The 13712-nt window shown below is 68.6% G+C and overlaps 2 protein-coding genes across 2 annotated transcripts; one reads left to right on the top strand and one right to left on the bottom strand.

Moving 5' to 3' along the window:
- Positions 1 to 15: 15 nt before the first annotated feature.
- On the bottom strand, positions 16 to 1772 carry LOC126650231 (uncharacterized). Its single transcript, XM_050334785.1, has 4 exons — positions 1420 to 1772; positions 1026 to 1092; positions 763 to 804; positions 16 to 573 (listed from the first exon to the last, which is right to left on the bottom strand). Exons 1-4 carry the CDS (start codon positions 1770 to 1772, stop codon positions 145 to 147), a joined length of 891 nt encoding a protein of 296 aa, XP_050190742.1. The 3' UTR covers positions 16 to 144.
- A 1403-nt stretch (positions 1773 to 3175) lies between these two features.
- Positions 3176 to 13241, top strand: DCTN2 (dynactin subunit 2). The gene is given in 15 exon segments (XM_050334791.1): positions 3176 to 3288; positions 4076 to 4144; positions 7739 to 7835; positions 8134 to 8195; positions 8695 to 8793; positions 9394 to 9554; positions 10644 to 10791; positions 11084 to 11149; positions 11384 to 11422; positions 11561 to 11638; positions 12427 to 12498; positions 12592 to 12694; positions 12774 to 12865; positions 13142 to 13171; positions 13173 to 13241. Coding segments are annotated over 15 exon segments (1209 nt in total). The 5' UTR covers positions 3176 to 3252; the 3' UTR covers positions 13230 to 13241.
- The last annotated feature ends 471 nt before the right edge of the window (positions 13242 to 13712 follow it).

Here is a 13712-nt window from a genome sequence, read left to right as displayed (position 1 = left end):
GGCGGGGGCGGGGGCACGGGGGACGTCCAAGGGGCGGCTGCTGCTGGGGGGCTGCGGGGGGTCACCCGCGGCGTGGGGGGTCACCCGAGGAGGGGGCTGCTCACGGCCTGGGGGGCAGGCGGTGCCCGCGGTGCAGGATGGTGCTCAGCGGTGCGGGGGGTACCAGCGGTGCAGGAGGGTACCCGAGGGCGCAGGAAGCTGGTCAGTGGTGCAGGAGGGCACCCAGGGGTGCTGGATGCTGTCAGGGATGCAGGATGGCACCCAGGCACTCAGGATGCTGCTCAGAGACGCAGGATGCTGGTCAGGGGTGCAGGATGGTACCCAGGGGTGCTGGACGCCGTCAGTGGTGCAGGATGGTACCCAGAGGTGCTGGACGCTGTCAGGGGTGCAGGATGGCACCCAGGGGTGCTGGCCGCTACCCGGGGTGCCCGGCGGTGCCCAAGGACTCAGCACTCGGCTCGGTGGTGCAGGGCGGTACCCGGGGGTGCCGGGTGGTGCCCAGGGGCGCAGGGTGGTGCCCAGCGATTCCGGATGCTGCTCAGTGGCGCAGGGTGGTTCCAGGGATGCAGGATGCTGTCAGGGATGCAGGATGCTGTCAGGTGGTACCCAGGATGCAGGATGCTGTCAGGGATGGCAGATGGTACCCGAGAACGCAGGATGCTGCTCAGCGGTGCAGGGTGGCACCCAGGATGCAGGATGGCACCCAGGGATGCAGGATGCTGTCAGGGATGCAGGATGGCACCCAGGGACGCAGGGTGGTACCCAGGATGCTGTCAGGGATGCAGGATGGTACCCAAGGATGCAAGGTGGTACCCGGGATGCTGTCAGGGATGCAGGATGCTGTCAGGGATGCAGGGTGGTACCCAGGATGCTGTCAGGGATGCAGGATGGCCCCAGGGATGCAGGATGCTGTCAGGGATGCAGGATGGTACCCAGGGATGCAGGATGCTGTCAGGGATGGGATGCGTCAGGATGCAGGATGGCCCAGATGCAGGGCAGGATGCAGGATGGTACCCAGGGATGCAGGATGCTGTCAGGGATGCAGGATGGCACCCAGGGATGCTGTCAGGGATGCAGGATGGCACCCAGGGATGCAGGGAGGTACTCAGGATGCTGTCAGGGATGCAGGATGGTACCCAAGGATGCAGGATGCCACCCAGGGACGCAGGATGCTGTCAGGGACGCAGGATGGCACCCAGGATGCTGTCAGGGATGCAGGATGGCACCCAGGGACGCAGGGTGGTACCCAGGGATGCAGGGTGGTACCCAGGGATGCAGGATGCTGTCAGGGATGCAGAGTGGTACCCAGGATGCTGTCAGGGATGCAGGATGGTACCCAAGGATGCAGGATGCTGTCAGGGATGCAGGATGCTGTCAGGGATGCAGGATGCTGTCAGGGATGCAGGATGCTGTCAGGGACGCAGGGTGGTACCCGGGATGCGGCTGCGGGAGGCGGCGCCGGGCGGGGCTGACGCTCCGCAGCTGATGTCGCTGTCGCCGCTCCTGTGACCGCTGCTGTCGCCACTGCAGCCCCGGGACCGGCGGGAGGGGGGGAATCCGCCCCCGCGCGCCCCCTCCCCCGCCTTAAGGTGGAGCCGCCCGCGGCTCTTAAGGTGGACGGAGCTGGGGCGGGGGGCGCGGCCCGGGACCCGCCCCCCAAACTGCTGATTCACTGCGGGGGGGCCCTGGCCCGGCTGGGGAGGGGTCGGGCAGGGCCAGCCCCCCCCGCTCAGCTCTGCCCCCCCCGCGGGAAGGCGGCGGTCCTGACTCATCCTCCCCCCGGCACATTGGGGGGCCCTGCCCAACCCGGGGGTCCCCGCCCCCGTGACCGCCCGGAACGTGCCGGGGGCTGCCCGAGCTGACCCCGGGGCTGGGAGGTGCAGCCCCCCGTGGGACGCCCCTCAGTGGGTGTTCCCCCCTCCACCCGCGGACCCCCAGACCCACCCCATGTAACCCGGCCCGTGTGTGCCCCCCCGAGAGTCCCTCCTGAGTGACCCCCGTGTGTCCCCCCCCTGCCCTCTCCCTCATCCCCTCGTGTCCCCCCGTGCCCTCCCTCATCCCCTCGTGTCCCCCTGTGTGTGTGTCCCCGTGTCGCGCCCCGGCTGCCCCCTGTGCCCCCACATGAGCCTCCCTGTGCCCCCCCGTGTTCCCCTGATTATGTCCCCATGTGACCCACCAGTGCTCCCCTCGTGTCCCTTCGAGTGATCCCCTGCGTGACCCCCTGTGTCTCCTCCATGTCCCCCGTGTGATTCCCCCGTGTCCCCTTGTGTGACCCCTGTGCCCCCTGTGTCCCCTTGTGCTCCCCATCCCCTCCATGCCCCCCTGGGTTTGTCTCCGTGTCCCACCCCCTTGTCCCCCAGTGCCCCCACGTATCCCCCCACGCCCGCCTCGTGTCCCCGGTGTGTCCCCCTGTATCCCCTCTTGTGACCCCTCCAACAAGCCCCCTTGTCCCCCCATGTGTTCCCCTGTATCCTCCCCCGTGTGATCCTGCGTGTCCCCCCATGTCTTCCCCAGTGTCATCCCCCGTGCCCCTCCATTGTGTCCCCCATGTGACCCTCCCAGTGACTCCCAGTGCCCCCTGTTCCCCCCCATTTCCCCCGTGTCCCCATTGTGTCCCCCATTGTGTCCCCCCATTGTGACCCCCAGTCTCGCCCCTGTGTCCCCTCAGTGTCCTGTCCCCCATTGTGTCCCCCATTGTGGCCCCCTGTTCTTCCCCCACTGTGTCACCCTCAGTGACCCCCCTGTCTCCCCATTGTGTCCCCCCCATTTCCCATCCCCGTGTCCCCCCATTGTGTCCCCCCATTGTGACCCCCTGTTCTCCCCCATTGTGTCCCCCATTTCTCCCCTGTGTCCCCCATTATGTCCCCCCATTTCCCCTCGTGTCCCCCATTGTGTCCCCCCATTTCCCCCTGTGTCCCCCATTATGTCCTCGTCATGTGCCCCCATTTCCCTCCATTTCCCCTGTGTCCCCCGTGTCCCCGTCCCTCTCCTTCAGGCCCCGCCCTCTTCAGGCCCTGCCCCGCTCAGGCCCTGCCCCAAGACCCCGCCCTCCTGTCCAGGCCCCGCCCCTGCGCTCGCGGCTCTGGCACCGCCCTCGTGACTCTCGCAGAGCGGCCCCGCCCCTGGCCCCGCGCGGCCATTCCGGGACCCCCAAAATAAACACCGGACCCCCACATAAACACGGACCCTCCCAAATAAACATCGGCTCCCGAACACCGCCCCACTGACACTGCCTGCTGACACCGCCCCGCCATGGCCGACCCGAAATACGCCGACCTGCCCGGCATCGTGAGTGCGGGGCCGGGCCGGGGAGCTGAGGGGCTTGGGGGATCGGGGAGGTTGAGACTGAGGGATCGGGCGGGCTGGGGAGTCTGGGGATTGAGGGATCGGGGGCTGAGGGGACTGAGGGGGCTGGGGGATCAGGTGGGACTGAGGGGATCGAGGGGCTGAGGGGGCTGAGGGGTCGGGGCTCTGAGGGGTTGGTGGTCTTTGAGGGGGTCTAGGGGTGAGCTGGGGATCTGAAGGGCCTCGGAGGGCTGGGGATGAGGGACTTGGGGAGTCTGAGGATTGGGGTTCTTTGAGGGAATCGGGGGCTGCAGGGGTCGGGGGTGTTGGCGTGTCCGTGGGGATGGGGGGAGCCGGGACTGGGGGTTTGGGGGCCGGGGGCTCTGGGGGTCGGGAAGGAACGGGGCTCTGGGGGAACAGGGGCTGGGGGGCGGGGACTCTGGGGTTTTAGGTCTCTGGGGAGGGAACAGGAGGTTTTGGGGGGACGGGGCTCTGGGGGTTTTAGGGCTGTTGGGGAGGGAACAGGAGGCTTGAGGGGGTGGGAGCAGCCTGGGGTGTTTGAGGAGTGATTGTGGGGTTGGGGGATGGGGGCAGTGAGCTGGGGGTTAGGGCTGTCCAGAGGGATGTGGGGGTGTGTGGTCTGTGGGGAATGGGGGCAGTGAGCTGGGGGTCAGGGGTGCTCAGAGGGATGTGGGGTGTGGTCCGTGGGGATGAGCTGTGGGGTCTGGGGGGGTTGGAAGCCTCGGGGGGGGTCGGGATGGGGGTCCCAGCACAGCCCCCTGTGCCGCAGGCCCGGAACGAGCCCGACGTGTACGAGACCAGCGACCTGCCCGAGGATGACCAGGCCGAGTTTGAGGCGGTAAGGCCTGGCCTGGGGGACCCCCAGGAGCCCCCCCGGCACCCCCAGGCCCTCCCCGGGACCCCCAGCACCGGCACAGCTGCAGGGAAGTGGCTCCTGCTCCCCCACTCACCCCCACACACCCCACACACACCCCACACCCACACACCCCCACAGCACCACGGCCCTGCATGGTGGCAGTGTGTGTCAGCTATGGTGACAGTGTGTCCCCCTCACAGTGACAGTGTGTGACAGTGTGTGCCCCCACAGTGACACAGCCCCCCCACAATGTCCCCCCCACAGTGTCCCCCTCCCGTCCTCCCATCTCGTCCTCTCTGCTCTGGGGGGGCAGGAAGGGGAGGGGGACACTGGGTGGGTGTCCCTGTGTCTGTGTCCCCCACGGGGACAAGAGGGACCCCCTAAAGCTGCTCCCAGTGCCGAGGGACCCAGGAAAGGCTGAGGCCTTTCTGGGGGGTGGCTCTGCAGGGGCTTCAATGGGGGGTGACAGCAGGGTCTGTCCCTGAGACCCCCAGGTGTGGGTGACCCCCAGCTGTGCTGGGGTGGCTGATGGGGCTGGGGGTGACTCCGTGCCCCCCTGAGTCAGGGAGGGGGTGCCAGGCCTGGGGAGGCACAGGGGTGACCCCCACCCTGTCCCCGCTCTGCCACCGGTGTTTGGGGGGGTCGGGGGGCAGCACAGACCCCCCACCCAGAGCAGGAGCCCACTGGGCACCCCCAACCCCTGTGGGGGGCACAGAGACCCCCGTGGGAGCCAGAGCAGCGAGAGGGACCCAAACAGGGGGTTGTGGCCAAAGTGGCCCCCAAAGTCACCAGAGGTGGCCCTGCTGTGGTGGGAGGGGATGGGTGGGGGGTCCTACCCCCCCCCCCCAGAGCCCCGTGGCAGCTCTGGGATTTGGGGGACAGGGGTCCTAAACCCCCATCTCAGGGAGCCCCTCACAGCTCTGGGATGTCTGGGGGTCCCAGACCCCCTCCCAGGGAGCCCCTCCCATGTCTGGGTGTGTGGGGGTCCCCCTGGGAACCCCTCCCGTGTCTGGGTGTGTGGGGGTCCCAGCCCCCCATCCCAGGGGTGTGTGGGGTCCCCTGGGAGCCCCTCCCGTGTCTGGTTGTGTGGGGGTCCCAGCCCCCCCTCCCAGGGGTGTGTGGGGTCCCCCCCGAGCCCCCCTCTGACCGGGGCTCCCCCCGCTTCCCCCCCGCTCCCGCCGTCCCGGACAGTTCGCACAAGTAAGCGCGGCCCCGCTCGGGGGGTGCATGGGGGGCCCTGCTGCATGTGCATGGGGGTCCCCAGGGAGCCCCCCTGTGCTGGGGGTCCCGCTGCCCCCCCCCCGCTCTGCCTTGCCCTCTGCATCCTCTGCCTGCTGCCTGTGCTGCCCACCCTGACCCCGCTGGGCTGGGGCAGCCCCCGCCCTGCCAAGGACCCCCAGATGGCCCCCGGAGACCCCCCGGGTGTTGGGGGTGCTTTGGGGGGCAGGTGAACCCTGAGACTCTGGGCATGTCCTGCTCCCACCTAGGGCACCCCCGGGGGGGGCACGGCCCCCCTGCCCCCAGCCCCGGCTGCCCCCTGTCCTGTCCCAGTCCCTTGGGGGTCCCCAGCCCTTGGGGATCCCCAGTGTTCTGGGGTGTCCTTGGGGGTCTCCAGCCCCCAGGGGTGCCCTCAGGGGGGTCCCCAGCCACTGAGGGTGCCCGTGGGGGTCCCCAGCCCTTGGGAGTCCCCAGCCTTCTGGAGTGTCCTTGGGTGTCCCCAGCCCTTGGGGTTGCCTATGGGGGTCCCCAGCCCCTGTGGGTGCCCTCAGGGGGGTCCCCAGCCCTTGGGAGTCCCCAGCCTTCTGGGGTGTCCTTGGGGGTCCCCAGCCCTTGGGGTTGCCTATGGGGGTCCCCAGCCCCTGTGGGTGCCCTCAGGGGGGTCCCCAGCCCTTGGGAGTCCCCAGGCTTCTGGGGTGTCCATGGGGGTCCCAGCCCCTGGGGGTCCTCAGCCCTCGGGGTCGGTGGGCACGGCCGGACCTTCTAACGCGGATTTTGTCTCTCTCTCCCCTCTCTAACCTTGCTCTGCCTTTCTCACCTCTGGGAAACGCCAGGAGCTGGTAAGCGCCCGGCCCTCGGCCACTGTCACCGCTGCCACCGCCCCAGGCCGCTGTCACCATCCCTGGCACTGTCCCTGGCACCCCCCAGCCCCCCTAACGCTGCCAGCGCTGCTCCTGCCGCTCTCACCCCCCCCCAGCTCCCCAGGGCTCCCCGAGACCACCGGGGGCTGCAGAGGGGCAGCCCTGAGGGGGAGGGGCTGCCGGGAGACCCCCGGGCCCTGCTGGGCCAGGGACCCCCCAACAGGGACGAGGGGGGCACTCGCTGGCTGTGCCCACCCTGCCCACCTGCTCAGGGGGGGCTGGACCCCTGAGCCCCCCCCGGGGGTCACACAGGGCCTGGGGGTCACTGGAGGGTCCTGATCCCATCTGGGGGTGCTGGAAGGTTCCAGAGCCCGAGGTGCTCCCAGACCTCGGGGGTCGCTGAGCTGGGCCAGGCCAGGCTGGGGGGCTGATGTCCCACACCGGATTGGGATGGGGGGCTGATGTCCCACACTGGATTGGGATGGGGGGCTGATGTCCCCACACTGGATTGGGATGGGGGCTGATGTCCCACACTGGATTGGGACAGGGGCTGATGTCCCACACTGGATTGGGATAGGGGGCTGATGTCCCACACTGGATTGGGATGGGGGGCTGATGTCCCCACACTGGACTGGGATAGGGGGCTGATGTCCAATGTCCCCACACCAGGCTGGGACAGGGGGCTGATGTCCCACACTGGATTGGGATGGGGGGCTGATGTCCCACACTGGACTGGAATGGGGGGCTGATGTCCCACACTGGACTGGGACAGGGGGCTGATGTCCCACACTGGACTGGGATGGGGGCTGATGTCCAATGTCCCCACACCAGGCTGGGACAGGGGGCTGATGTCCCACACTGGATTGGGACAGGGGGCTGATGTCCCCACATGGGGTCTTCTGAGGGCTCCTGTCCACCAGGCCAGGCCAGACCGGTGGTCCAGTGTCCCCATGCTGGGCCAGGCCAGGGCTGTGATGTCCCCACACAGGACCCTTGGGATGTCCCTGCCTGCTGGACTGACACAGGCTGGGGGTCTCATGTCCCCAGGCCGGGCCATCGAGGGGTCCCTGCAGCTGGGCCAGGCCAGGCTGGGGGTCCCATGTGCCCACCCTGGCCCTGGGGCTGTGCCACGTGGCTGCCTCTGCTGGGCACTGTCCTGGGGAGGACGGGACCCCTGACCCCATCCCTGGTGCAGGGGGGTGGCAGCTCTGGGGACCCCCTGTGTCCCCTGTCCCCACCCTGAGTGGCACTGTGCCCTTGGGGGCAGTGGCAGCTCTGGGCACCCCCCTGTCCCCCCCTGAGTGGCTCTGTGTGCTGGGAGGTGGTGACAGCTCTCAGGATCCCTGTGTCCTCACCCTGAGTTGCACTGTGCCCTGGGGGACAGTGGCAGTTCTGGGCACTCCCCATGTCCCCCTGAGTGGCTCTGTGCCCGGGGGGGGGGGGTGGTGGCAGCCCCATGTCCCCCGTTGTCCCCCCACTGAGGTGGCTCTGTGTGCAGGAGGAGCTGAGCAGCACGAGTGTGGAGCACCTGATCATCAACCCCAACGCCGCCTACGAGAAGTTCCGCGACAAACGCCTGGGCACCGAGGGCGTGGGTGAGCGTGGGGGGGCTCAGGGGACCGGGAGAGACCCCCAGGGGAGGTCGGGGGGGCTGGGAGATCCCCAGGGGGCTGGGAGACCCCCGGGGGGTGCAGCTCATGCTCAGCCACCAGAAGCTCCACCACGAGCACCGAGGGCGGGGGGAGCGGGGGGAGCACCTGAGGGGGCTGAGGGACAAGGTGGGCACAGGGACAGGGGGCACTGTGCAGGCTGGGGGGGGATGCACCAGCACAGGGACCCCCAAAGGGCTCAGCCCCCCCCAGATTGGGGTCACCCCCGGCTCTGCCTCCCCAGATTTCTCCGACCGCATCGGCCGGACGAGGACGACGGGATACGAGGCCGGGGAGTATGAGATGGTGAGTGGGGGGACACACCAGCCCCTCCCCTCGACCTGTGAGCCCCCTGACCCCTGTGAGCCCATCTGAGACCCCCTAACCCACCATGAGCCCCTGTGAGACCCCTGACCCCCTGTGAGCCCACCTGAGACCCCCTGACCCACCATGAGCCCCATGATCCCTTGTGAGCCCACCTGAGACCCCCTAACCCACTGTGAGCCCCCTGACCCCCTGTGAGACCTGCTAACCCACCATGAACCCCCTGTGAGCCCACCTGAGACCCCCTAACCCACCAAGAACCCCCGACCCACCATGAGCCCCCTGACCCCCTGTGAGATATGCTAACCCACCTGAGACCCCCTAACTCACCGTGAGCCCCCCTAACCCAGTGTGAGCCCCCTGACCCCCTGTGAGCCCCCTGAGACCCCCTAGACCCTGACCCTCCTGAGACCCCTGGCCCTTCCTGAGACCCCCTGAGCCCCCGAGGCCCCCCTGAGCCGCCCACCCCTGTTTCCCCCAGCTGGGTGAGGGTCTGGGTGCAAAGGAGACGCCGCAGCAGCGATTCCAGCGGCTGCAGCACGAGGTGCAGGAGCTGCTGCGCGACGTGGAGCAGATCCAGGTGAGCCCCACCCGCCCCAGGGAGCCCCCACAGCCCCAGGAGCCCCCACCTGCCCCAGGGAGCCCCCAGCCCCAGGAGCCCCACCTGCTCCCAGGAGCCCCACCCACCCCAGGGAGCCCCACCTGCCCCAGGTGAGCCCCCACAGCCCCTGCGTGCGCAGGTGAGCCCCACCTGCCCCAGGGGGTGTCTGGGGGTGTCTGGGCACACGTGCCCCAGGGGATGTGCGGGGGCTGTCCTGGGTTGATGGACTGGGGGGCACTGCTGGGTTTGGGGGGACACTGATGGATTGGGGGCACTGGGGATTGGGGATCACCACTTAGTTGTGGGGCCACAGCTGGACATGAGGGGTGCTCTTGGATTTGGGGGGCAGTGCTAAAATTGAGGGGGCACTGCTGGGTTTGGGGGGGCACCGATAGGTATGGGGGGGCACTGGTAGATATGGGGGGCACCGGGGCTGTCTGGGGGCTGTGTGGGTGTAGTCTGTCTGGGTGCTGTCCCCGGGGGTATCTCTGGGTCTGTCCCGGGTCTGTGTGGGGTCTGTCCCGGGGGGTGTGTGGGGTCTGTCCCGGTTCTGTCCCCTGTAACCCCCCCGTCCCGCAGAGCTCGGTGAAGGAGGCGGGGGCCGAGGAGGAGCTCACGCCCGTGGCCCTGGCCCGGCAGGTGGAGGGGCTGAAGCAGCAGCTGCTCAGCTCCCACCTGGAGCAGGTGCTGGGCCCCGGCGCCGCCATCGACTTCGCCGACCCCGAGGGCGCCCTGGCCAAGTGAGCGGGATGGGGGGTGGCAGTGTCACCACAGGAGCAGTGTCACCATGGGGGTGGCAGTGTCACCACGGAGCAGTGTCCCCCATGGGGCAGTGTCCCCATGGGGGTGGCAGTGTCACCACAGGAGCAGTGTCACCATGGGGGGGGCAGTGTCACCACGGGAGCAGTGTCACCATGCATGGGGGTCACCGGAGGCAGTGTCCCCATGGGGGGGGCAGTGTCACCATGGGGGGGGCAGTGTCACCACGGGAGCAGTGTCACCATGCATGGGGGTGGCAGTGTCACCCATGGGGGTGGCAGTGTCACCACGGGAGCAGTGTCACCATGGGGGGCAGTGTCACCATGCTGGGGTGGACAGTGTCTCCATGGGGGTGGCAGTGTCACCATGGGGGGGGCAGTGTCACCATGGGGGTGGCAGTGTCACCACGGGAGCAGTGTCCCCATGGGGGGGGCAGTGTCACCACAGGAGGGGCAGCGTCACCATGCATGGGGGTGGCAGTGTCCCCATGGGGGTGGCAGTGTCCCCATGGGGGTGGCAGTGTCACCACGGGAGCAGTGTCACCATGGGGGGGGCAGTGTCACCACGGAGCAGTGTCACCATGGGGGTGGCAGTGTCACCACGGGAGCAGTGTCACCATGCATGGAGGTGGCAGTGTCTCCATGGGGGTGGCAGTGTCACCACGGGAGCAGTGTCCCCATGGGGGGGGCAGTGTCACCACGGGAGCAGTGTCACCATGCATGGGGGTGGCAGTGTCACCACGGGAGCAGTGTCCCCATGGGGGGGGCAGTGTCCCCACAGGGGCTGGCAGTGTCACCATGCATGGGGGTGGCAGTGTCCTCATGGGGGCTGGCAGTGTCTCCATGGAGGTGGCAGTGTCACCATGGGGGGGGCAGTGTCACCATGGGGGGGGGCAGTGTACCCATGGGGGTGGCAGTGTCCCCATGGGGGGTGGCACAGGGACCCTGCCCACCTTGTCCCTGTGCCCACCTTTGTCCTTGTGCCCACTTTATCCCTGTGCCCCCCTGTCCCTCCTCTGTCCCCCCTGTCCCTGTCCCCCTGTCCCCCCGTCCCTGTCCCCCTGTCCCCAGGCGGCTCCTGCAGCAGCTGGAAGTGGCCAAATGCAGCAAAGCCACCCCTGGGAAGGGTCCCCCCCGGGCCCCCCCGGCCGGGGGCGACACCGTCACCTTCGAGCTGTACTGGAGACCAGAGCAGGACCAGTTCACCCACTCTGCCAAGGTGGGGGGCACCTGGAGCTGACCCTCGTGGGGGGGCACCTGGGGCTGACCCACCTGGGGGGGCACCTGGGGCTGACCCTCCTGGGGGCACCACACCTGGGCCTGACCCACCTGGGGGCACCACACCTGAACCTGACCCACCTGGGGGGGCACCTGGGGCTGACCCACCTGGGGGTTCTGAGTGGGGGGCACCACACCTGTACCCAACCCACACAGGGGGGTTTTGTGACCCACCTGAGGGGGTCCTGACACCTGACACCCCCCAAACCCCCGTGGGGGTCCTGCCCCCCCAGGTGTCGGAGCTGGAGAAGCGCCTGGCACAGCTGGAGGCGGCCATGAGGTGTGAGCCTGACAGTCAGGTGAGTGCCCAGGTGAGGGGGGATGGCCTGCCCCCACTGCCTCTTCATCCTGCCCCCTCATCCTGACACCCTGACCCCTCATCCTGCCCCTCATCCTGCCCCCTCATCCTGCCCCCTCATCCTGCCCCCTCATCCTGCACCCCTCATCCTGCCCTCCCCTCAATCTGCCCCCTTCCTTCCTCCTCTCCTGCCCCCACTCCTCACCTGCCCCCCACCGGTGCCGTTTCCCCACAGAACCCGCTGCTGGTGGGGCTGAAGGGCTCCAGCCTCATGGTGAGTCAGGACCCCCCTTCCCTCTGCCCTCCCCGACTATTCTGGGGGGCTGCTGTGCCCCCCATCCCTGCCCGTGCCCCCAGAGCGTTGTGGGGGTGCTGCCGTGCCCCCTCAGCTGTGCCCCCCCGTGCCCCCCAGGACACGGTGCAGGTGCTGCAGGCCAAGGTGAACGTGCTGGACGTGGCCGTGCTCGACCAGGTGGAGGCCCGGCTGCAGGTCAGGGCACGGGGGCACGGGAGGTGTAGGGGAGTGGGGGCACTGGGGAGGGGTGTACAGGGAAGTGGGGGACACGGGGTTGGGGGCACTGGTGGGTTTGGGGGCACTGATGGATTGGGGGACACGAGGGGAGTGGGGGGACACGGGGGGAGGGGGCACTGATGGATTGCAGGGCACTGGTGGATTTGGGGGCACTGGGGATTGGGGGCATAGGGGAGTGGGGGTACTGCTGGGTTTGGGGGCATTGATGGATTTAGGGGGGCACTGATGGATTGGGGGCATTGATGGATTGGGAGGGGTACCATTGGATTTTGGGGGCCACCACTGAACTAGAGGAGGCTACAGCTGGACAGGGGGACACTCTTGGATTTGGAGGGCAGTGCCAAAATTGAGGGGGCATTGCTGGGTTTGGGGGCCCCAGTAGATATGGGGGGCACTGGTGGACTTGGAGGGACACTGATGGATTCGGGGGCACTGGTGTTTCAGGGGGGCACAGCTGGATTTGGGGGGCACTGCTGGATTTGGGGGGGCACTGCTGGACTGGGAGGTACTGCTGGGTTTCGGGGGTAATACTGGACCGGGGGGGCACTGTTGGACTGGGGGTGCACTGGTGGATTTGGGGTGCACTGCTGGATTTGGGGAGCACTGTTGGATTTAGGGGCACTGGTGGATTGGGGACATTGCAGGATTTGGAGGGGGGGCACTGTTGGATTTGGGGTGCACTGTTGGATTTGGGGTGCACTGTTGGATTTGGGGTGCACTGGTGAATTTGGGGTGCCCCCCTGCAGAGCGTGCTGGGCAAGGTGAACGAGATCGCCAAGCACAAGGCCACGGTGCAGGACGCCGACACCCAGAGCAAGGTACGGGCTGGGGGGCCTGGGGGCCGGGAAGGGCTGTGCTGACCCCCAGGCCGTGCTGACCCCCGGGCCGTGCTGCCTCCCAAACCCCCCCAGATCCACCAGCTGTACGAGACCCTGCAGCGCTGGGACGCCGTGGCCGCGGCCCTGCCCGACGTGGTGCAGCGCTTGGTGACCCTGCGGGACCTGCACGAGCAGGGTGAGCCCCGGGGGGGGCCCTGGGGACCTGGGGGTCACTGCGTGGGTGTGGCCCCCAGCACTCGGGTGTGTCCCCCCAGCCACGCAGTTCGGGCAGGTGCTGGTGCACCTGGACACGACGCAGCAGGAGATCGCGGCGGCCCTCAAGGACAACACGGTGCTGCTGGCAGAGGTGGGACACCCCTGAGCCCCCCTGTGCCCCCCTCCCCAGCCCTGTGCCGCCCCACAGTCACCCCCATCCCCCTGTGCCCCGCCCCAGCCCTGTGCCCCCCACAGTCACCCCCCATCCCCCTGTGCCCCCTCAGTCACCCCCATCCCCCTGTGCCCCCCACAGTCACCCCATCCCCTGTGCCCCCAGCCCTGTGCCCCCCACAGTCACCCCCATCCCCTGTGCCCCCCAGCCCTGTGCCCCCCCACAGTCACCCCCATCCCCCTGTGCCTCCCCCAGGTGCAGAAGACGATGAAGGACAACCTGGCCATCAGTCGAGGACAACTTTGCCGACATTGACGCCCGGATCAAGCGGCTCCAGAAGTGACAGAGCCCCAGGGACCCCTGGGACCCCCTGGGACCCCTGGGACCCCCTGCCACCCCTGGGCCTGGTGACCCCCCTTTCCCTGCAGGTCCCAGCGGCTGCTTGTAAATAACCCGGTCCTCCCCCACCCCAACCCCCCCCTCAGGGGGTGTCTGTGCCCCTGCAATGCCCAGGGGGTCTCTGTGCCCCCCCCCGGGGGGTCTCTGTGCCCCTGCAATGCCCAGGGGGTCTCTGTGCCCCCCATCCCCTGGGCTGGGGTCTCTCTGTGCCCCCCAGTGCACCCCAATAAACAGCTCGGCTCTGTGTCTGTGTTGGGCTCTCGGGGCTGGGGGGCACCAGTGGGACCCCCAGACTGGGGGAGGGGAGTGCTGGGACTGGGGAGGGGTCAGGGAGAACCTTCTGGAACTGGGACCCCCCCCGAGGCTGAGGGACCCCAGAGAGGGGGGCACAGCCCAGGGTTGTCCCCAGTCGTGTCCCCCAGGGACC

Source organism: Myiozetetes cayanensis, unplaced genomic scaffold (assembly GCF_022539395.1).
Source record: "Myiozetetes cayanensis isolate MyiCay16 unplaced genomic scaffold, myiCay2020 scf59, whole genome shotgun sequence".
In the NCBI taxonomy this organism is placed as follows: Eukaryota; Metazoa; Chordata; class Aves; order Passeriformes; family Tyrannidae; genus Myiozetetes; species Myiozetetes cayanensis.
The sequence above is the reverse complement of the archived record's forward strand: the minus strand, read 5'-3'. Positions and strand labels throughout refer to the sequence as shown.

What these genes read in the sequence shown, in the direction of transcription:
- LOC126650231 (XM_050334785.1), bottom strand. Translation starts at nt 1,772, where the DNA reads ATGAGTCAGGACCGCCGCCTTCCCGCGGGGGGGGCAGAGCTGAGCGGG. An exon ending in ATCCCGGGTACCACCCTGCG is followed by an intron (nt 1,093 to 1,419) that starts TCCCTGACAGCA and finishes TACCTCCCTGCA; the next exon opens with TCCCTGGGTGCCATCCTGCA. An exon ending in CATCCCTGACAGCATCCTGG is followed by an intron (nt 574 to 762) that starts GTACCACCCTGC and finishes CATCCCTGACAG; the next exon opens with CATCCTGCATCCCTGGAACC.